Source organism: Symphodus melops, assembly GCF_947650265.1.
Source record: "Symphodus melops genome assembly, chromosome: 18".
NCBI lineage: Eukaryota > Metazoa > Chordata > Actinopteri > Labriformes > Labridae > Symphodus > Symphodus melops.
Genome location: NC_136708.1, coordinates 12,060,631 through 12,075,371, shown reverse-complemented (window position 1 = coordinate 12,075,371; position 14,741 = coordinate 12,060,631). Strand labels below are relative to the sequence as shown.

Sequence of the window (14,741 nt, the reverse complement as noted above, 5' to 3'; positions counted from 1 at the left end):
ACCCCCCCCCCTTTCTTGCTTTTCACAGTACATCTGTTTTTAATGTACAGTAAATTCCTGTTGACACTGTCGATGCCAATGTGTGATTACTAACGTGCATTGTTTCTTGTAAATATGCATCCTCTGATGTTGCTTTTACTTTGCCTAATACAGCTTTTGCATCCAAATAAATTTCTGTGATTTGGATCAAGGCTCGAATTGCAGTGATACATTCACAGTATTCACACCGACACTAGATTTTAAAGTTCATCGTGGGATCCTTTTTTTTTTGACAGGTTTTGTAAATTTGTCAAAGACGGAAAGTCAACGTCAATGAAACTCAAAGGTCTCACAGGTCTTTTGTCTAAATATTTATTTTGGGGATTTTTATGAATTATTGAAGAGGACAGGACAGTGGAATGGTAGGCAAATAGGAGGAGAATGTGAGGAGGCCCCCAATGAGGACCACAGTCCCTGCACACAGTGCAGCATGCAGGGCTAACTCGGCAGCATCACATGCAATTCTTTTTTTAACCACAAGAGGGCAATACGGTTTCTTTTTTTGTCAGACAAAACTTCTTGACCCTGTTTGAAATCCATGTGCCAGCAATGTGTGTTACCATTCTTAAACATTCACTCAGTGTTGGTAATTAAAAAGGCACTGCTAAAGGCACATTTTTGTTGCTGTTTAAGATGTGTCATATACGGCAGTACAACTGGCAGTGGTGGAAGTGGAAGTAATCCCTCAACTTTGTACTTAGCAACAATTTTGAGATAGGCTACATCTTCACATGTTTTATGTAAATGATACTCCTTCACTCCTTTATAGAGAATATTATCCGTCATCAAGCCTACATTTTTCAGACAGCTGAAGATAAAAACAAAGTTTGCAGCAAACAATATGACTGATTTTACATTTGTACACCAGGCATTGTAAGTACCTTTAGTCTGAAGGTAGGACCGCAACTTCAGGTCATAATGCAATACCTTCCTCTGTTGAAACACAATTTAGAACAAAATTGCAATAAATCAGATTAGGTACAATACAAATGCAAACATTCAGGCCTTTTGGGGCAACTGTAAGGTCTTACAGTTGACAAGTTTTTTGTAATTCATTCTGTTATGATCTATAACATGAACAAAATGGTGCTTATCATCATAATTTTAAAGAGAAATCTAAATATTTAGGAGCTGGAAAGTGGTAATATAGGACATCTTGTTCATCGCCATAGCAAGAAAAGACAACAACCTTTTGCCTCACAGTCAATAGCCCCGGTGATACAAAACAAGCAAACAGAGTACAAAAACAATATGAAAGCTGAGTACGGCCCAACAGGGTATGACCGAGTGCTGAAGACAGTAGCTGTAAGACCATATATTGGTTGATCTATAGGAGCTCCGGTTCCCTGAATCACAGAAGAGGCAAGCCATCATACACAACACAGCACAGACAGCAGAGGGCCTTAAAGTGGCTGTGGTTGAGGAGAGGGCAAGCTGTTAAGGAATATGCTCAGACACAAGCCGAGATCTTCACACGGCTGGCTTTCAGCTCATAGGACGTGTTGTTAATGTCCCTAGAAATCAGCACTTCCTGAATTTCAATGGGAAAAGGGGAGGAGAGGAGTGGGGGAAAGAAGAGAGGAGGAGGAGGTGAAGGAGGAGAAGAGGAGGTGAAAGGAAGAGGGGAGAAGGGGAAAGGAAGAGGGGAGGAGATGAAGGAAGAAGGGAGGAGATAAAAGAAAGAAGCGAGGAGGTGAAGGAAGAGGGGAGGAGGTGGAGAAGGAGAAAAGAACAGAGGAGGAGGTGTAGGAAGAGAGGAAAGGATGGAAGGATCCTGGATTTAAGAGAGGGGCAATAGCGTCATTAGGGTCATCAGGTAGGCACCCTCCTTCACCGGTGTTGCGTTGATAGACCCACGACACCTCCAGAGGGCTTAACAGCAACACCCGGCATCTCAGGTGAGCCCCTTTCTGCTTTTACCCCTCTTTACTGTTCTTTGTGGCCCAGCTGGTGTCCTGTCTGTTTATCCAAATCCATCTGCTGCCTCTGACATTGATCTGATGGCTTTCCTGAGGGCCTGTCCCTGAACTCCCACCCCTTCAGGAGCTTGGTTGTGGATGTGGCCACAAATCCTCTGCACCCAACCTAAACAGGGAGCAACTGTGTTCGCCAGCCTCGTTGTTGTGCCTCACAAGCCTAATCGAGTAATGTATGTCAGCTTTTTTCGTTTGTACACTTCACTCACTGCAGCCTCCCACAATACAATGAGCTCCACGATGGACAGGGATTTCTGTGAGATTGACCACAAGATAAGATCTGGCCTGAGATTGGTGTTAAGATCTTAACTTAAGAAACTTAAGTCGCTGATCAAGATCAATTCCTCCAGGTGTAACAGTCTTGGGACAGACTGGTTTCGCAGCCGGAAAGGATATGCCTGAGAGTTGCTGTGATTTGGCAAAGAAAGCAAGCTGAATCTTTTCCAAATCACTGATTAAGATTCTTATGTATGGGAAGAACATTGTAGGTGGCACTAATAATAAAGCTGATTTGGCTTCATTCCATTTCAGGTCTCTCCACGTGAGCTATAACGGTGCTCCATATTTTTCCAGACAGAAAAGGGTGTCTGTTTTGAGACCTGAAAAACCCTGACCTGGGACAGTTTCTTAGAGCGATGTAAGTTGTACGTTGTACAATGTAGGCTACGTTGCAAACTGTGTTTGACCCAGAAGAAACAGGACAAGTAGACCTAGAGTATGAAAACCACGTGAAAGCTGATTAGTAGCCTTGTGTGATTCATAGCCATAGGATCCAAGAAACTTCAGGGTAAATTCATTTTAAGGACTCCAAAGGTGTTCCATATCTTACCTGATCACCATGTGGGCTGGTAGAAATCAATCTGTATAAAACCCCGCCCATGAACTGACCAATCAGATCTCTTGATCACAGAGGCGAGCATGAGAAGAGAAAGAGGGGGCAAGAGGTTACACTTGTCCAGGAAGATTTCGCTCATAAAATACGTGCTCGTATCATAAGACTATTAATTTCATTTTCCATGTATTATAGCCTACAGGAGAGTTTAAAGGACATTACAGTGTCGCTTAAGTTTAAGTAGCCTAGGCTATAATAACCTTAAGTATCTAAAATGCATTAATGATGATGAACGGTTATTTAAGCCATAGGCCTACTATCACAATCGTGATCAGTTTTCCGGCCTCTCTCGCTGCGGAGTGTGGATTTTTAGAGTAGGCTGGGTCTCGCTTTACATTTTTTCTCATCACTATTCGCTCTAAGTTTATATGACGATATTTGATGGCAAACTCCGTATACTTTTACTTTCCCTTCGATCGTTAGGATGCACTCCCATGGGCCTCGTGTGGGCAATATCTTTATTTTTCTTGATGTAGCCTTGTTTACAAGTGTAAGTAAGATCTGATATTAAAAAAACAACAACCTGTGTAGCCTAGTAGACCTACTCGTTTCAAAGTAGACGGCTCCAGGTAGTCTACTTTCATTTTAAATCTTGGACTTTACTCCTTACACGATTATATAAAAAAAAAACAAAAAAACGTACAGCCTCCAATTGCATTTCAACTCTCTGTCTTAGGCAATAGTTTTATACTTGCATGCAAATGAAACGTGCCAAGAGCGTGAGCGTCTGCCACACCTGGTAGTATATTTACAATAGGCTCTAAAGATGGACACGCCTTCGTAAAACTTCTTTAATGAAGACGGAACTTTCCTGTTCTTCTCGTTAAACTCTTAAGTTACTTTATGTTGGCTTTGTCTTTAAGCTGCCTTGTTCCAGACTTGACAGGCTGAATATTATAGTACTCTGCACATGCTTTGGTGATGGAGAAGAAGACGGTGTCGCATGAGGCTCGAGAGTCAGACGGAGAAGCCCCGTCTCTTCACTGCTGCACGGGAGCTTGTTGTCATGGAGGAGCAAAGATGGCGGTCCTGGCCTATAGCCGGGGCAAACACGAAATAAATCAACATTTCACCATTAAAAATGCCAAATTAATATCGCTGGTGCTTGTTATTCTACTCGTCGTGTTTCACACAGCTTCGCGGTATCATGGAGGTGAGTGTTATCCTGTTATCAGTGAAACATCCCAGCATAGCTGATGCTTAGCTAGCAGGCTGCTTACTGTCTGATGAGCGTAATTGTATTTGCTGGGTCGAGATGGTGTCGTTACTCGGTGTTGGTTTTAAAAGGGCGAGCCATGCAGCTCAAACACATTTGACAGTACATGCATATGACTGTGATAATAGACTAAATTGAGTTGCAGTGGGTTATTAAACTGCACGAACTATAACTGGGCTTGGACTAGCTCAGTCAGATGAAGCTAACTGTGCGTGAAGCTGTGTTTACATGCTGCTGTCAGGACACGCTCGGTCACTGCTGTACACGAAACATGTAGGATTTTAGAGCTAACACGAGGAATAACTATTACTAGTACCAAGTCAGCTTGTCAAAAAGTGTTTGTACAGCTAATAACTCTCAAACTTAAGCTTCAGTGGTTAATAAAGCCCTGTTGTGAGCCGCCTTCTCCAGTCTGTGGATTTTACATAAGTCGAAATATGATAAGCTATTTGCAAAGGTGAAGATCAGGAGATTTATTGATCAGGATGGAAATTCAAGACGAGTACTTGACACTATCAAGTGGAAAAGTTGCAAGCTTATTATTATTATTTTTTGTCTTGACGGACTCCTAGATTTTCAGAGTCGGACCACAGAGAAATATTAGCATGCACCTCCCAGATGGACTGCACACAGTGGGGATGGTCTATGAAAGGAAGCCAGAGACCTTTGTGTTCACACACGATCACACTAAACACTAAAAGCCTACATCTCCTGCCAGCCAACAGACCCTTCATGTTTCCCAGTTACTATACTTACCCAGTTGCTGATGGTCTCTTTCATCCTGCACACATGATAGCCGGAGTGATTCATGGTTGAGCTAAATTACTGATGGCTTTGTGTTGCACTGTGGCCTCTAGCAGAGTATTGCACAGTATGAGTCCTTTTGAATGCACTGAATGAAAGGACAGTACTAGTTGGACAGTAGGTCCCAGTCTTAGTCACAGAAACTGAGTGAGAGGCAGGGCAGTTTTGTTTTTTTTGTCTTGTTTAACCGATGGGTTCGCTCTTGTCCTCAGGCGGAGACTCATGTGAAAGGCTGCTGTCCAGAGGACGCTACTTGGGAGAGAATGTATGGCAGCCTTATGGCTGCATGATGCACAAATATAAAAGCACGTAAGTCACACTAACTTGACCAGGTTACTCAGTGTTCATGTTTATGACAAAGATCCAAGCGTTGAATTGAGAGGCGCGTCTGGAAAGGTGGATCGCTGATGTTTGTGCGAAATAATTAATTGACATGATGCTTTCTTATGGATTACCTATGTTTATTGAGATTAGATTTTGATGAAGAGATATAATAATAATAAAATAAAATAATAATAGAAACAGTACAGGAATGATTATCTGCAGTTCTTTGGATTTATGTTGTTCAGATTCCTCACTGCAGTTTGTGTCTTACAGTGAAGCCAAAACCTGCCTAGCTGACAAGCGGGTGGCCTTTGTTGGTGATTCAAGAATAAGGCAGCTTTTTTACTCCTTCGTCAAAATTATTGATCCAACGCAAATAGGAGATGGAATCAAGGTAATCACGAGGAACTGCACCATGTACATTTAAGGGGCTCTTCTTTGTCAATTTTCAGCTCTGCAAAAAGATCTACAGATGTGAGGTGACTCTGAAAACGACATGTGCAGACTGTCATAGCGCTCTTTTTCCACAACACTTTACCTGAAACCCGGCGTATCGGGTTTAATTCAGTGAAACTAAATTTGTTCGAACGATAGGTCGTTCTGTTTCTGAAAATACCCCATCACATCAAATGCATCCAGCTGTTATTTTCTCACTTATCCATTCACGATTCAACAAGGCATGTTCAAAAGAGCTGACGTAGGCTTTTTCAGTTGATTGTCACCAACAGAGTTTTCTTTGAACATTTTCTGCCAGAGGGGGGGGAAAAAACAAAACAGAAAACAGTTCCGTTGCTTCTCAGCATGATAAAACCCAGCACAGATGACTTACGGTCTCAATATGACAACCTGTAGCCCTAATGTGAAACGAGCCCCTTTTCCCACTAGTTCTCCAGATACCCTAAAATACAGCAGGTGTCGAGACAACAAACAATGACGTTTAAAAAAAGAAGCAGTACTGAGATGCATTGAAATTATGTAGCAGCTGTTGCTATTTTTGGAAACAGCAGAGACTATTATGCCTGACAGACTTTCTCTGTCTGTCGCCATGTATGCAACGTCTGAAGCACGAGGACATTCCCTTTGAAGATGAGGCTTCCTCTCTTAATGTGGTAAGCTATTACTGGATGTGTTCTTATTTCCCGTTCTCTTAAACTCTTGAGAAATTAAAAAAAAACCATCTCGTCTTTGTGTGCAGGACTTCCTGTGGTGTCCAGAGGCCAATAATTCCATGAAAGAGCGCTTGATGACATGGACGCACGTGAGTAAAGGATGTGGCGTTCATTTAGTTGGGAGTTTTGTTTATCCAGGATTGTTGTATCAATTGGACATTGTCATGTGGTGTACACAAAGGATTTGCTTTTCAAATGGCAACTTTTCCTAATGTGTTGCAGGAAGCGTCAGTAAAGCCGGATGCGGTCATACTTGGAGCTGCCACAGTAAGCTCAATTACTTCAGGGTTAGCGATGTTTTCAAGATAAAGAGGTTGTTAAAGTTAATATCTGTGAATCCTTTCCCCACAGTGGTCCATCAAGTATCACAGTGGCAGCAGCGAGGGCTTGCAGCAGTACAAGGTTAACCTGACGAGCATCGCTGTGTACCTGGAGAAGCTAGCTGAGCATGTCGAGGTCTACTGGGTGGTGCAAGGTGAGCTTTTAGCAGCCTGCTTTTGAAGGTGAAGCGTCACCGCCTGTTCCCTTCTCAAGAGTGCGTAATCTCTCATGTGATCGAGGCTTTCATGTCAAACGGGGATTACACATTGAAGGGTGGGATACTTCAAAGCGGTTCACACATTCCAATGAAATTCTCCCCGTCAAACAAGAATGAAGGTTATCTTGGAAGGTATGTTCTGATTACCCACAGTGCGTCACGTCTCCTATACTTTTGAGTTTGTGGAAGCTAAACTTTAATGCAGGTTCACCATCAGCAACAAGCAATTAAAAAACAATGTGTAAAGACTTTTGGGGTTCTTGTGGGAACTTAAGGTGAAGATAAAATCCCAATTCCCTTTTTGTGTTTTTCAACATCTTAAGTGTATCTCATGATATTACATATCAAATATACACATTTGCCACAAGTGATTTCCAAATATCAAGTCGAGGTAATACTTTTTAACACATGCATGAATGACTTATGACCGTCTCATACACGCGCTGTAAACTGAACCTGTCGTGCTCGTTTGTCCCGTAGACCCTGTCAATGAGGAGATGTTGAGTGACAACAGGAAAATGATCACCAACCAGCAGCTGGATCTTTACAACGAAGCGGCAGAGGACATTCTTAACGGCAGCAAGCGCAACGGCAGGTCCCGAGTCAAGCTGTTCGCCGCGTCCCGCCAGGCTGCCCTGAAGACCATCGACCAATCAGAAGATGGCTTGCACCTACCAGAAAGCACCATGAATGTGGTGAGAAAAAAACCCCAAAAACAACAAAAGAAAAATTAATTTCTTCAAAGCCGTACAGACCCAATTTGCATGAAACTGCAGTCTTATGAAGAGGAGAGGTTTCTTGACTGCTGCCCGGTTTCTTTCCCCACCCTCTGACCTTCTTTTTAGGGAGCCATGGTCCTCATGAACTCTCTGTGCAACCGAATACTTAAGCCCATTGACGGCTCTTGCTGCCAAACGCTTTCACCCCCGAACCTCCTTCAGAAGCTGGCAGCATGTTTCTTCCTGGGCTCTGCTGTGGTCTACGTGGTCCTCCACATCCTCGGCAACAACCGTCACCGCAAACCTGTGCCATCCGATGTGGAGAGCCTGGAAGAGAAGAAGCCTGCGTCTGCATCTGTCCCACTGGGTCCAAAGGCGCCCTTCCAGGCCCTTTGCAGGATGGGCATCATCATGGGCTATTTTTACCTCTGCGACAGAGCTGATATGTTTATGAAAGAACAGAAGTACTACACACACTCGGCGTTCTTCATCCCCCTCATCTATATATTTGTCCTGGGCATGTTCTACAACGAGAACAGCAAAGAGGCGAGTACTTTTTCACTTGATGTTAAGATGTTAGTCGGGTATTATTTTACACTCGCACACAAATTCATAGACCTCTTTATATTTGGATGTAGTTTAAAGTTGGGATGCAAAGTGAGCTTAGACTACTTTATTGATAAATTTCTATATTTATTCCGACCTGTTCTAAAATGTTGTCGTTGACATGATCAAGTCTAGTTCCCCGAAAAGCATCCAGTTTATAATTCTGCAAAATCATCAGAGCGCTGCCCATGAGTTTAAAAGAAAGTTTAGGAACACAGTAAAAAAAAAAACACTACTGTTGACCTCGCCGTTTGCAAATGTGATCATTTAGCTTCCGTTTGTAAACCGATATCTTGTGTACCGCGTGTTTCTCTTTTCCAACAGACCAAATTACTCAACCGAGAACAAACGGATGAGTGGAAAGGCTGGATGCAGTTGGTCATCCTCATATATCATATATCCGGAGCCAGTGCTGTAAGTTTCACTCTCGGACACGTCCGTGTGAGAGTAACCTCCTCGGCTGCAGTAAATACAGATATTGTCAGATAACTAAATCCTGTTATTTTCTGCCTCTCAGTTTATACCAGTTTACATGCACGTGCGTGTGCTGGTGGCTGCATACCTCTTTCAGACCGGCTATGGACACTTTTCATTTTTCTGGCTCAAAGGAGACTTTGGACTCTATAGAGTCTGCCAGGTGAGGATACATACTATTCCTCTTTGAATGTCCTGCTGTTAAATTCTCAACTTATTTTACATTTATTCCCGATGCAGGTCATTTTCCGTCTCAACTTCCTGGTTGTGGTGCTGTGTGTTGTCATGGACAAACCCTACCAGTCCTATTACTTTGTCCCACTGGTCACCTTCTGGTTTGTCGTCATCTACGCCACGCTCGCCATGTGGCCTCAGATCCTTCAGAAGAAGGCCAACAGTAGGTGTCCAAGTTGAATCCAACTATAAAATGAATCCCTTAATTTATTCAGTATTTTTATACATCTATATATTTAGTTCTAAAACATAATTGTGAATGGAAAAATATTTGACAATGACCGTTTCTGTTTTCTGAGCAGACAGCGGCATGTGGCACCTCGGGGTCTTGACAAAGTTGCTGTGCCTCCTGCTGTTCATCTGCTTCTTTGCGTTTTCACAGGTGGGTGAATTAAAAAGATATTCATTTTGCCATTCCCAATATTCTGTGGGTCATGTTTAAAAAAAAAAAATAATAATCCATGGGACACAGGATAGGGTTGTGCTTCTGCTGAGTTTCACACTTAATCGCATTTTGTTCCCCTCTCTCTGATCCTGGTATCCCACTCTATCCATTGTCTTTTAACTTATAAAGACATAGAAGCACCAAAACAATAATAAAAAAAGAAAGTGTTGATGCTTTTGGATTAGAATGCCCCATTTCTCCATTCCCTGTTTCAATAACATCTCTGCTATTGAAGCTACTCCAATGCACTTTTAATGTCCTATGTCCTCGTTAACATATCTTGATGTTTTGCTGTTGTGACTACAGGGCTTCTTTGAGCGTATTTTCTCTGTGTGGCCCATCTCCTATCTGTTTGAGCTGAACGGGAGCGTCCACGAGTGGTGGTTCAGGTGGAAGCTGGACAGATTTGTAAGTCTAATGTGTAAAAACAGAAATCCACCACGTGAGAAACGGTGATCTGAGGAAACGCGTTCCAGACTTCATGAAGTGGTTTGAATGTGTCGATGCTCTCGTGCAGGCGGTGATCCATGGCATGTTATTCGCCTTCATCTACCTGGTGCTGCAGAAGTGCCAGTTGCTGTCGGAGGGCAAAGGCGAGGCGCTCTTCTCCTCCAAGATTTCCAACATGCTTCTCTTCCTCTCAGTCGTCTTCTTCACAGTAAGCCTCTTCACTCTGGTTTTGCTCAGTCTAATACTGCAGTTAAATCAGGGTAAACACAACACAAGAACCATTAACCTTTCATTGTTTGAACTGTCAAGTGTGATCCGGTTGCCTTCTGGCTCATCTTTATTTGAGTTATGGAAGGTGATAAACTGCACCTTAGGCAAACAAATTCACTGTCATGGTCATGTTTTTAAGTGTCCATTTCCTCCTGTTACCCATCTACTTCTTCTCCCCTCATCGTTCTAGACTTACTCGATATGGGCGAGCGGCTGCAAAACCAAAACTGAATGCAACGAGATGCATCCTTACATCTCTGTGGTCCAGGTACAACTTTCTCTGTCCTCCTCCTCCTCCTTAGAAGAGTTCTCTTGCTGTCACTTTTCTTGATATTAATCTGGAAAAAAAAGTGAAGGCGATTGCCTGGCGGAGTCTTTCAAACTGTGCTAATCACATAAGATAAAGAGTATCCCAACAAGGGAGTTGTCTCTTTAAATGGAACTGTTGCCATGGAGATCCAATCTAATCTGGGGAACCTTTTAGAAGCGGTAAACGGTCGAAGAAATGATTAAGACTTGACTCCACGCAGTAAGGCTCATTACACTCAGATGGCTCACATTGATAAAAGTTTATACATCAGGTGAATACTCGAGGAGACTTGACCCAACATCACACGTGTGGTTCTGTGTGCTGCTCAAACGTAACTGCTGGACTCTTGTAAAAGCTTTGCATACAGTATATTCCAAAGAGGTTATCACTATCAGTGTGACACGACCATGTTCTCCCAAACATCCCTGAGGCTCTCCAAGCTGTCCTTGGTGGCTAGACAAAGCTGAACTGTATCAGGTCTGACTGACATTATTGTTATTACTAACTAGTAATACTAGTTCCTCCACAAACATATTTAGGTGTTTCTGCTCAACTGACCAGGATAAACTCATTTTCCAGGCCCCATTTGACCTTTAATTTTTCAACTGTCTTCACCCTGCGACTCTGAGAAATGTCTTCTCTCTCTCTCTCTCTCTCTCTCTCTCTCTCTCTCTCTCTCTCTCTCTCTCTCTCTCTCTCTCTCTCTCTCTCTTTCTTTTGACAGATTCTTGCCTTCATTCTGATCCGAAATATTCCCGGCTATGCCCGCTCCATTTATAGCTCATTCTTTGCATGGTTTGGCAAGATCTCCCTCGAGGTAAGCAAACCTGTTGGTTCACTTGGAACAATAAAGTAAAGGAGTGGAAAAACATAGCTGTTAAAAGGTCTCGCCCAGGTGATTGAGGTATACAACCGAGCAATAAATTAATTCAATGAGATGGCAAAGAGTTGGGATTAGTGATAAAAAAACAAGATAGAGGCGGACTATGAACTTTAAAAACATCTCGACAGACGACTTTACAGCTCTGTACATGACGTTCTGTAGCGAAAAACAAAAATTCAAAGTACTCCAATCATGAAGAGGGAAATATGTGAGAAAGAAGGGAGGAGTGCTGTCAGTCTGCACAAAGCAGCAACCGACAGTGTTGAAAAATGAAGCTAATGCTGGAGGGCTACACGCAGTTCTTTGAGTGTCTACTTGAAGCTGGCTCCAAAAGCCAAGGAATCCTTTTTGTTCAATGTTAACGTTCCTGTTCAGAAATATACATGTTTATAACCTGGTACATAAACAAAAAAAAATGCTTTTTGTCTCATTGGCGGAGTTTATTTATTTTTTTAATTTATAAAGACTGTGGGAGGGGAAATATTTCAACCTCGTTAGTATTGACATTTAAAAGTAGAGTTAAACTTACACCTGCGTAATTATGGACAGCAGTTATTGACAGACAAGTGGGAATGTTGTAGTCGTTTTCCACCTCTTTGCCCTTTTCTGAATTGGTTCAAAAAAATTTTTTTCAATACAGCGACTGCAACCATCCGGCTTTAATGGCCTCTTCAGAAAACAATGGGTGACCTCGCTGGGACTGTGTTCATGTTTGATACTGTCTGTGATCTTCACACTCTACCTCACAACATATCAGACATGTTTTCTTTGTCGCCCCCAGCTGTTCATATGCCAGTACCACATCTGGCTGGCTGCAGACACCAAGGGAGTTTTAGTTCTGATCCCAGGTAATCCTTCGCTCAACATCATGGTTAGCACCTTCATCTTTGTGTGTGTGGCTCACGAGATCTCCATCATAACCAACGACCTGGCCCAGGTGGTCATCCCCAAAGACAGTGTGGCTCTGCTGAAGAGGCTGGGGGCCATGGGGCTCTGCACTCTGGTAGTACTGCTAATAACCAGAGGCAGCCAGCCCTCAACTTGAGTCTGATGGACCACTCTTGATGTGACTGGGTGGGGTCAGGTGGGTTGGGTCAGGGGGGTTAAGGGGGGTGGGCCACAGAAGCGTTCCAAGCCCTTGCGGAGTTCCAGACCAAATTCAAACCAGGAGCAGACTGCGTTTGATGAACTGGTCGCTACAGGAGACATCCTCAGTTATATTGTTTGAAGAACAATGTCTCCCTGTGTTGAGTCTTTACCGTCTAACTGCTGTGAAAGTCGCACACTGGGAAAAAAAAAAAAATAATAATAAAAAAAGGATAAAGGGGAGGCTTCTCCTTACGGGGGCATATACCAAGAGAGGAAAAAACAGTACATCCTGTGGAGTCTACAAAAAAAAAAAAGCAAAGAAATGATTTGAAGATGTTTGGGTTCTGAATTTAAAAGAGATCATTTTATTTCATAACCACATGCTTACTGTGTGAACATCTGCCTCTATATAGCCAAACACACTAACAGAGTTGATCTCATATTGTCTGTCATGTTCTCACTCTGGGAGGGATCTCCAGGCACACACTTCGTCCACAAGGCAATAGCTGCTGAAGGCATTTTCACTCAGGTGGATCCATAAACTACACGTTTAGATATCTACAGAAACTATACTGTTGCGCTGCATTTCATTTTAAAAATCACTTTGTACAGTATTTCTGGTGACTTTAAAAGTGTTAGATATCTAAATATGCAATATATGGACCAACAACTGGGCTTGGGTGATGAGAAAAAAAACTGGGGTGCCATTGTTTGATTGTTTGATTCTCCCACGTTAGCTAATGTTTTTGAATATTTTTTTGAAAATGTTTGCCTTTTGCTGAATGGTATGGGGGTAACCTGCTGTAGCTTTGAAGTTCTTTGGATATGTACAGTATTTAATGATTTAAATTAAGCTTATATTTTATACAGTTCTTTGTTTTTTTCCGGCTCTGTTTTGTACATTGAACTCATGGCTGCTGTCTGTGAAGGAAGCATTGCATTGTTTTGTACCCATCCCGACATCTCATAGAGGACAACCTGCCTCAGAGACGCATTGCAGAGATTGAACCTTTACAGTTCGACTCCTATCTGTCCTGTGAGCCCGCTGCATAGTATATGTATATTTGTAAGACTGAGTGCAAAACTTTATTTTATACTGCAATGCTTCTGCAGCGTTTTAAACTTCTAACTCCCCTTTGCTATTTAAAAAAAAAAAAAAAAAAAAAAAAACCTGCCTCACAGCTGGTGGAAAATACACATGCAATTACTAAGAGATACATTTATTACAGAGCCAGAGCAGCTTTCATTCTGCGGTGAATAATCGTTTCTTTGACAGTATGCCTTTGAATTTACAGCTCTTCTTTGGGTTTTGCACATTGTACATGTGCAGATGGAAAGTGTCATGTAGGCCGGGATCACACAGAGCCACATCAACATTAAAAGAAATGCACTGACATACCTGAGAAAACCTCTTCGTTTTGTCAGTTGGCTAATGGGTGATGTGTATTCGACCCAAATGTATTCACGGACATTTAAGAGAGATTAGCACTTTTACTGAAGGAACAAATGTTTTCATCTTTGTGGGGCGATACAACGTTTAACATGATATTGATATTGTTGCAGATCATTTCTGTCCTGTGGCAGTCACAAGATCCAAGCTGTTTTGCAAATGAATTTAAGTAGCATATTACATCTACTATGGGGTTGTATAAAGATGGCAAAGTCAATGGATTTCTACACAAGTGAGTTTTCTTTTCTTTTTTTAAAACAAACAAAAAAAAACTGTTTTGCAGTAGAGAGTGTATTTAGCTTTCACTGTCATTTATCTGACTTTGTGTGGATATGTTTTCAAACTGAGTAAAAGCCAAGTCAGTTTGTGGTTTCTGTAAGCAGTCATCACCTCACCATGTAAATGACAAAGATATCTCCATTGACATTCAGTTTAGTGATATTCTATAACTGCTCAACAGCTATACATTTGCTAACTGTTTCAGGCCTTAACCAGTCTTTTTGGTCATGTAAAAGCAACAACTATTTATACCCCTGTGCAGGGCCTATTTGAAATATGTTACATGTAAATCTCTGTGATGTCTTAAAAATGTGAAATGTATCCATGTTATTTATAAATGCCTTTTATTCTGTTGTACATTGTTAATAATACCTTCATAAAACAAGCTTGTTTTGCATCTTTAGTGGAGGAAAGAAACAAAAACATTTTAGTGTTATTTAGTGCGGTGGCGTCGACCATTTTTTATTTATTTTTTTCTGATGTCATGGGGTTGCTCAAACTTTCAAGCGAGGGTGCTCTGAGATTTAGGGTTTCCAGTGGCGTCACCTGTTCACCGCGACACGCATGCGCACAT

General features: G+C 42.1%; 1 protein-coding gene across 2 annotated transcripts; it reads left to right on the top strand.

The window, feature by feature from the left end:
* The first annotated feature begins 3,631 nt into the window (after positions 1–3,631).
* Positions 3,632–14,552, top strand: casd1 (CAS1 domain containing 1). Of its 2 annotated transcripts, none has more exons than XM_079367440.1 (18): positions 3,632–4,060; positions 5,140–5,236; positions 5,525–5,645; positions 6,316–6,360; positions 6,447–6,509; positions 6,643–6,687; positions 6,772–6,895; positions 7,439–7,653; positions 7,804–8,223; positions 8,608–8,697; positions 8,801–8,920; positions 8,998–9,154; positions 9,294–9,373; positions 9,743–9,844; positions 9,954–10,094; positions 10,347–10,424; positions 11,191–11,283; positions 12,131–14,552. In XM_079367440.1, the coding sequence occupies exons 1-18, from the start codon at positions 3,829–3,831 to the stop codon at positions 12,392–12,394; spliced, it is 2,487 nt and encodes an 828-aa protein (XP_079223566.1). In that variant the 5' UTR covers positions 3,632–3,828; the 3' UTR covers positions 12,395–14,552. The 2 variants fall into 2 exon arrangements, with proteins under 2 accessions (XP_079223566.1, XP_079223567.1); XM_079367441.1 differs by lacking the exon at positions 12,131–14,552 and adding an exon at positions 11,341–11,807 and having other exon boundaries at positions 11,191–11,299.
* The last annotated feature ends 189 nt before the right edge of the window (positions 14,553–14,741 follow it).

Excerpts from the sequence above, each read along its gene's own strand:
- casd1 (XM_079367440.1), top strand. The coding sequence starts at position 3,829 with ATGGAGAAGAAGACGGTGTCGCATGAGGCTCGAGAGTCAGACGGAGAA. Across the intron at positions 4,061-5,139 it reads AGCTTCGCGGTATCATGGAG|GCGGAGACTCATGTGAAAGG; the intron begins GTGAGTGTTATC and ends TCTTGTCCTCAG. Across the intron at positions 8,698-8,800 it reads ATATATCCGGAGCCAGTGCT|TTTATACCAGTTTACATGCA; the intron begins GTAAGTTTCACT and ends TCTGCCTCTCAG.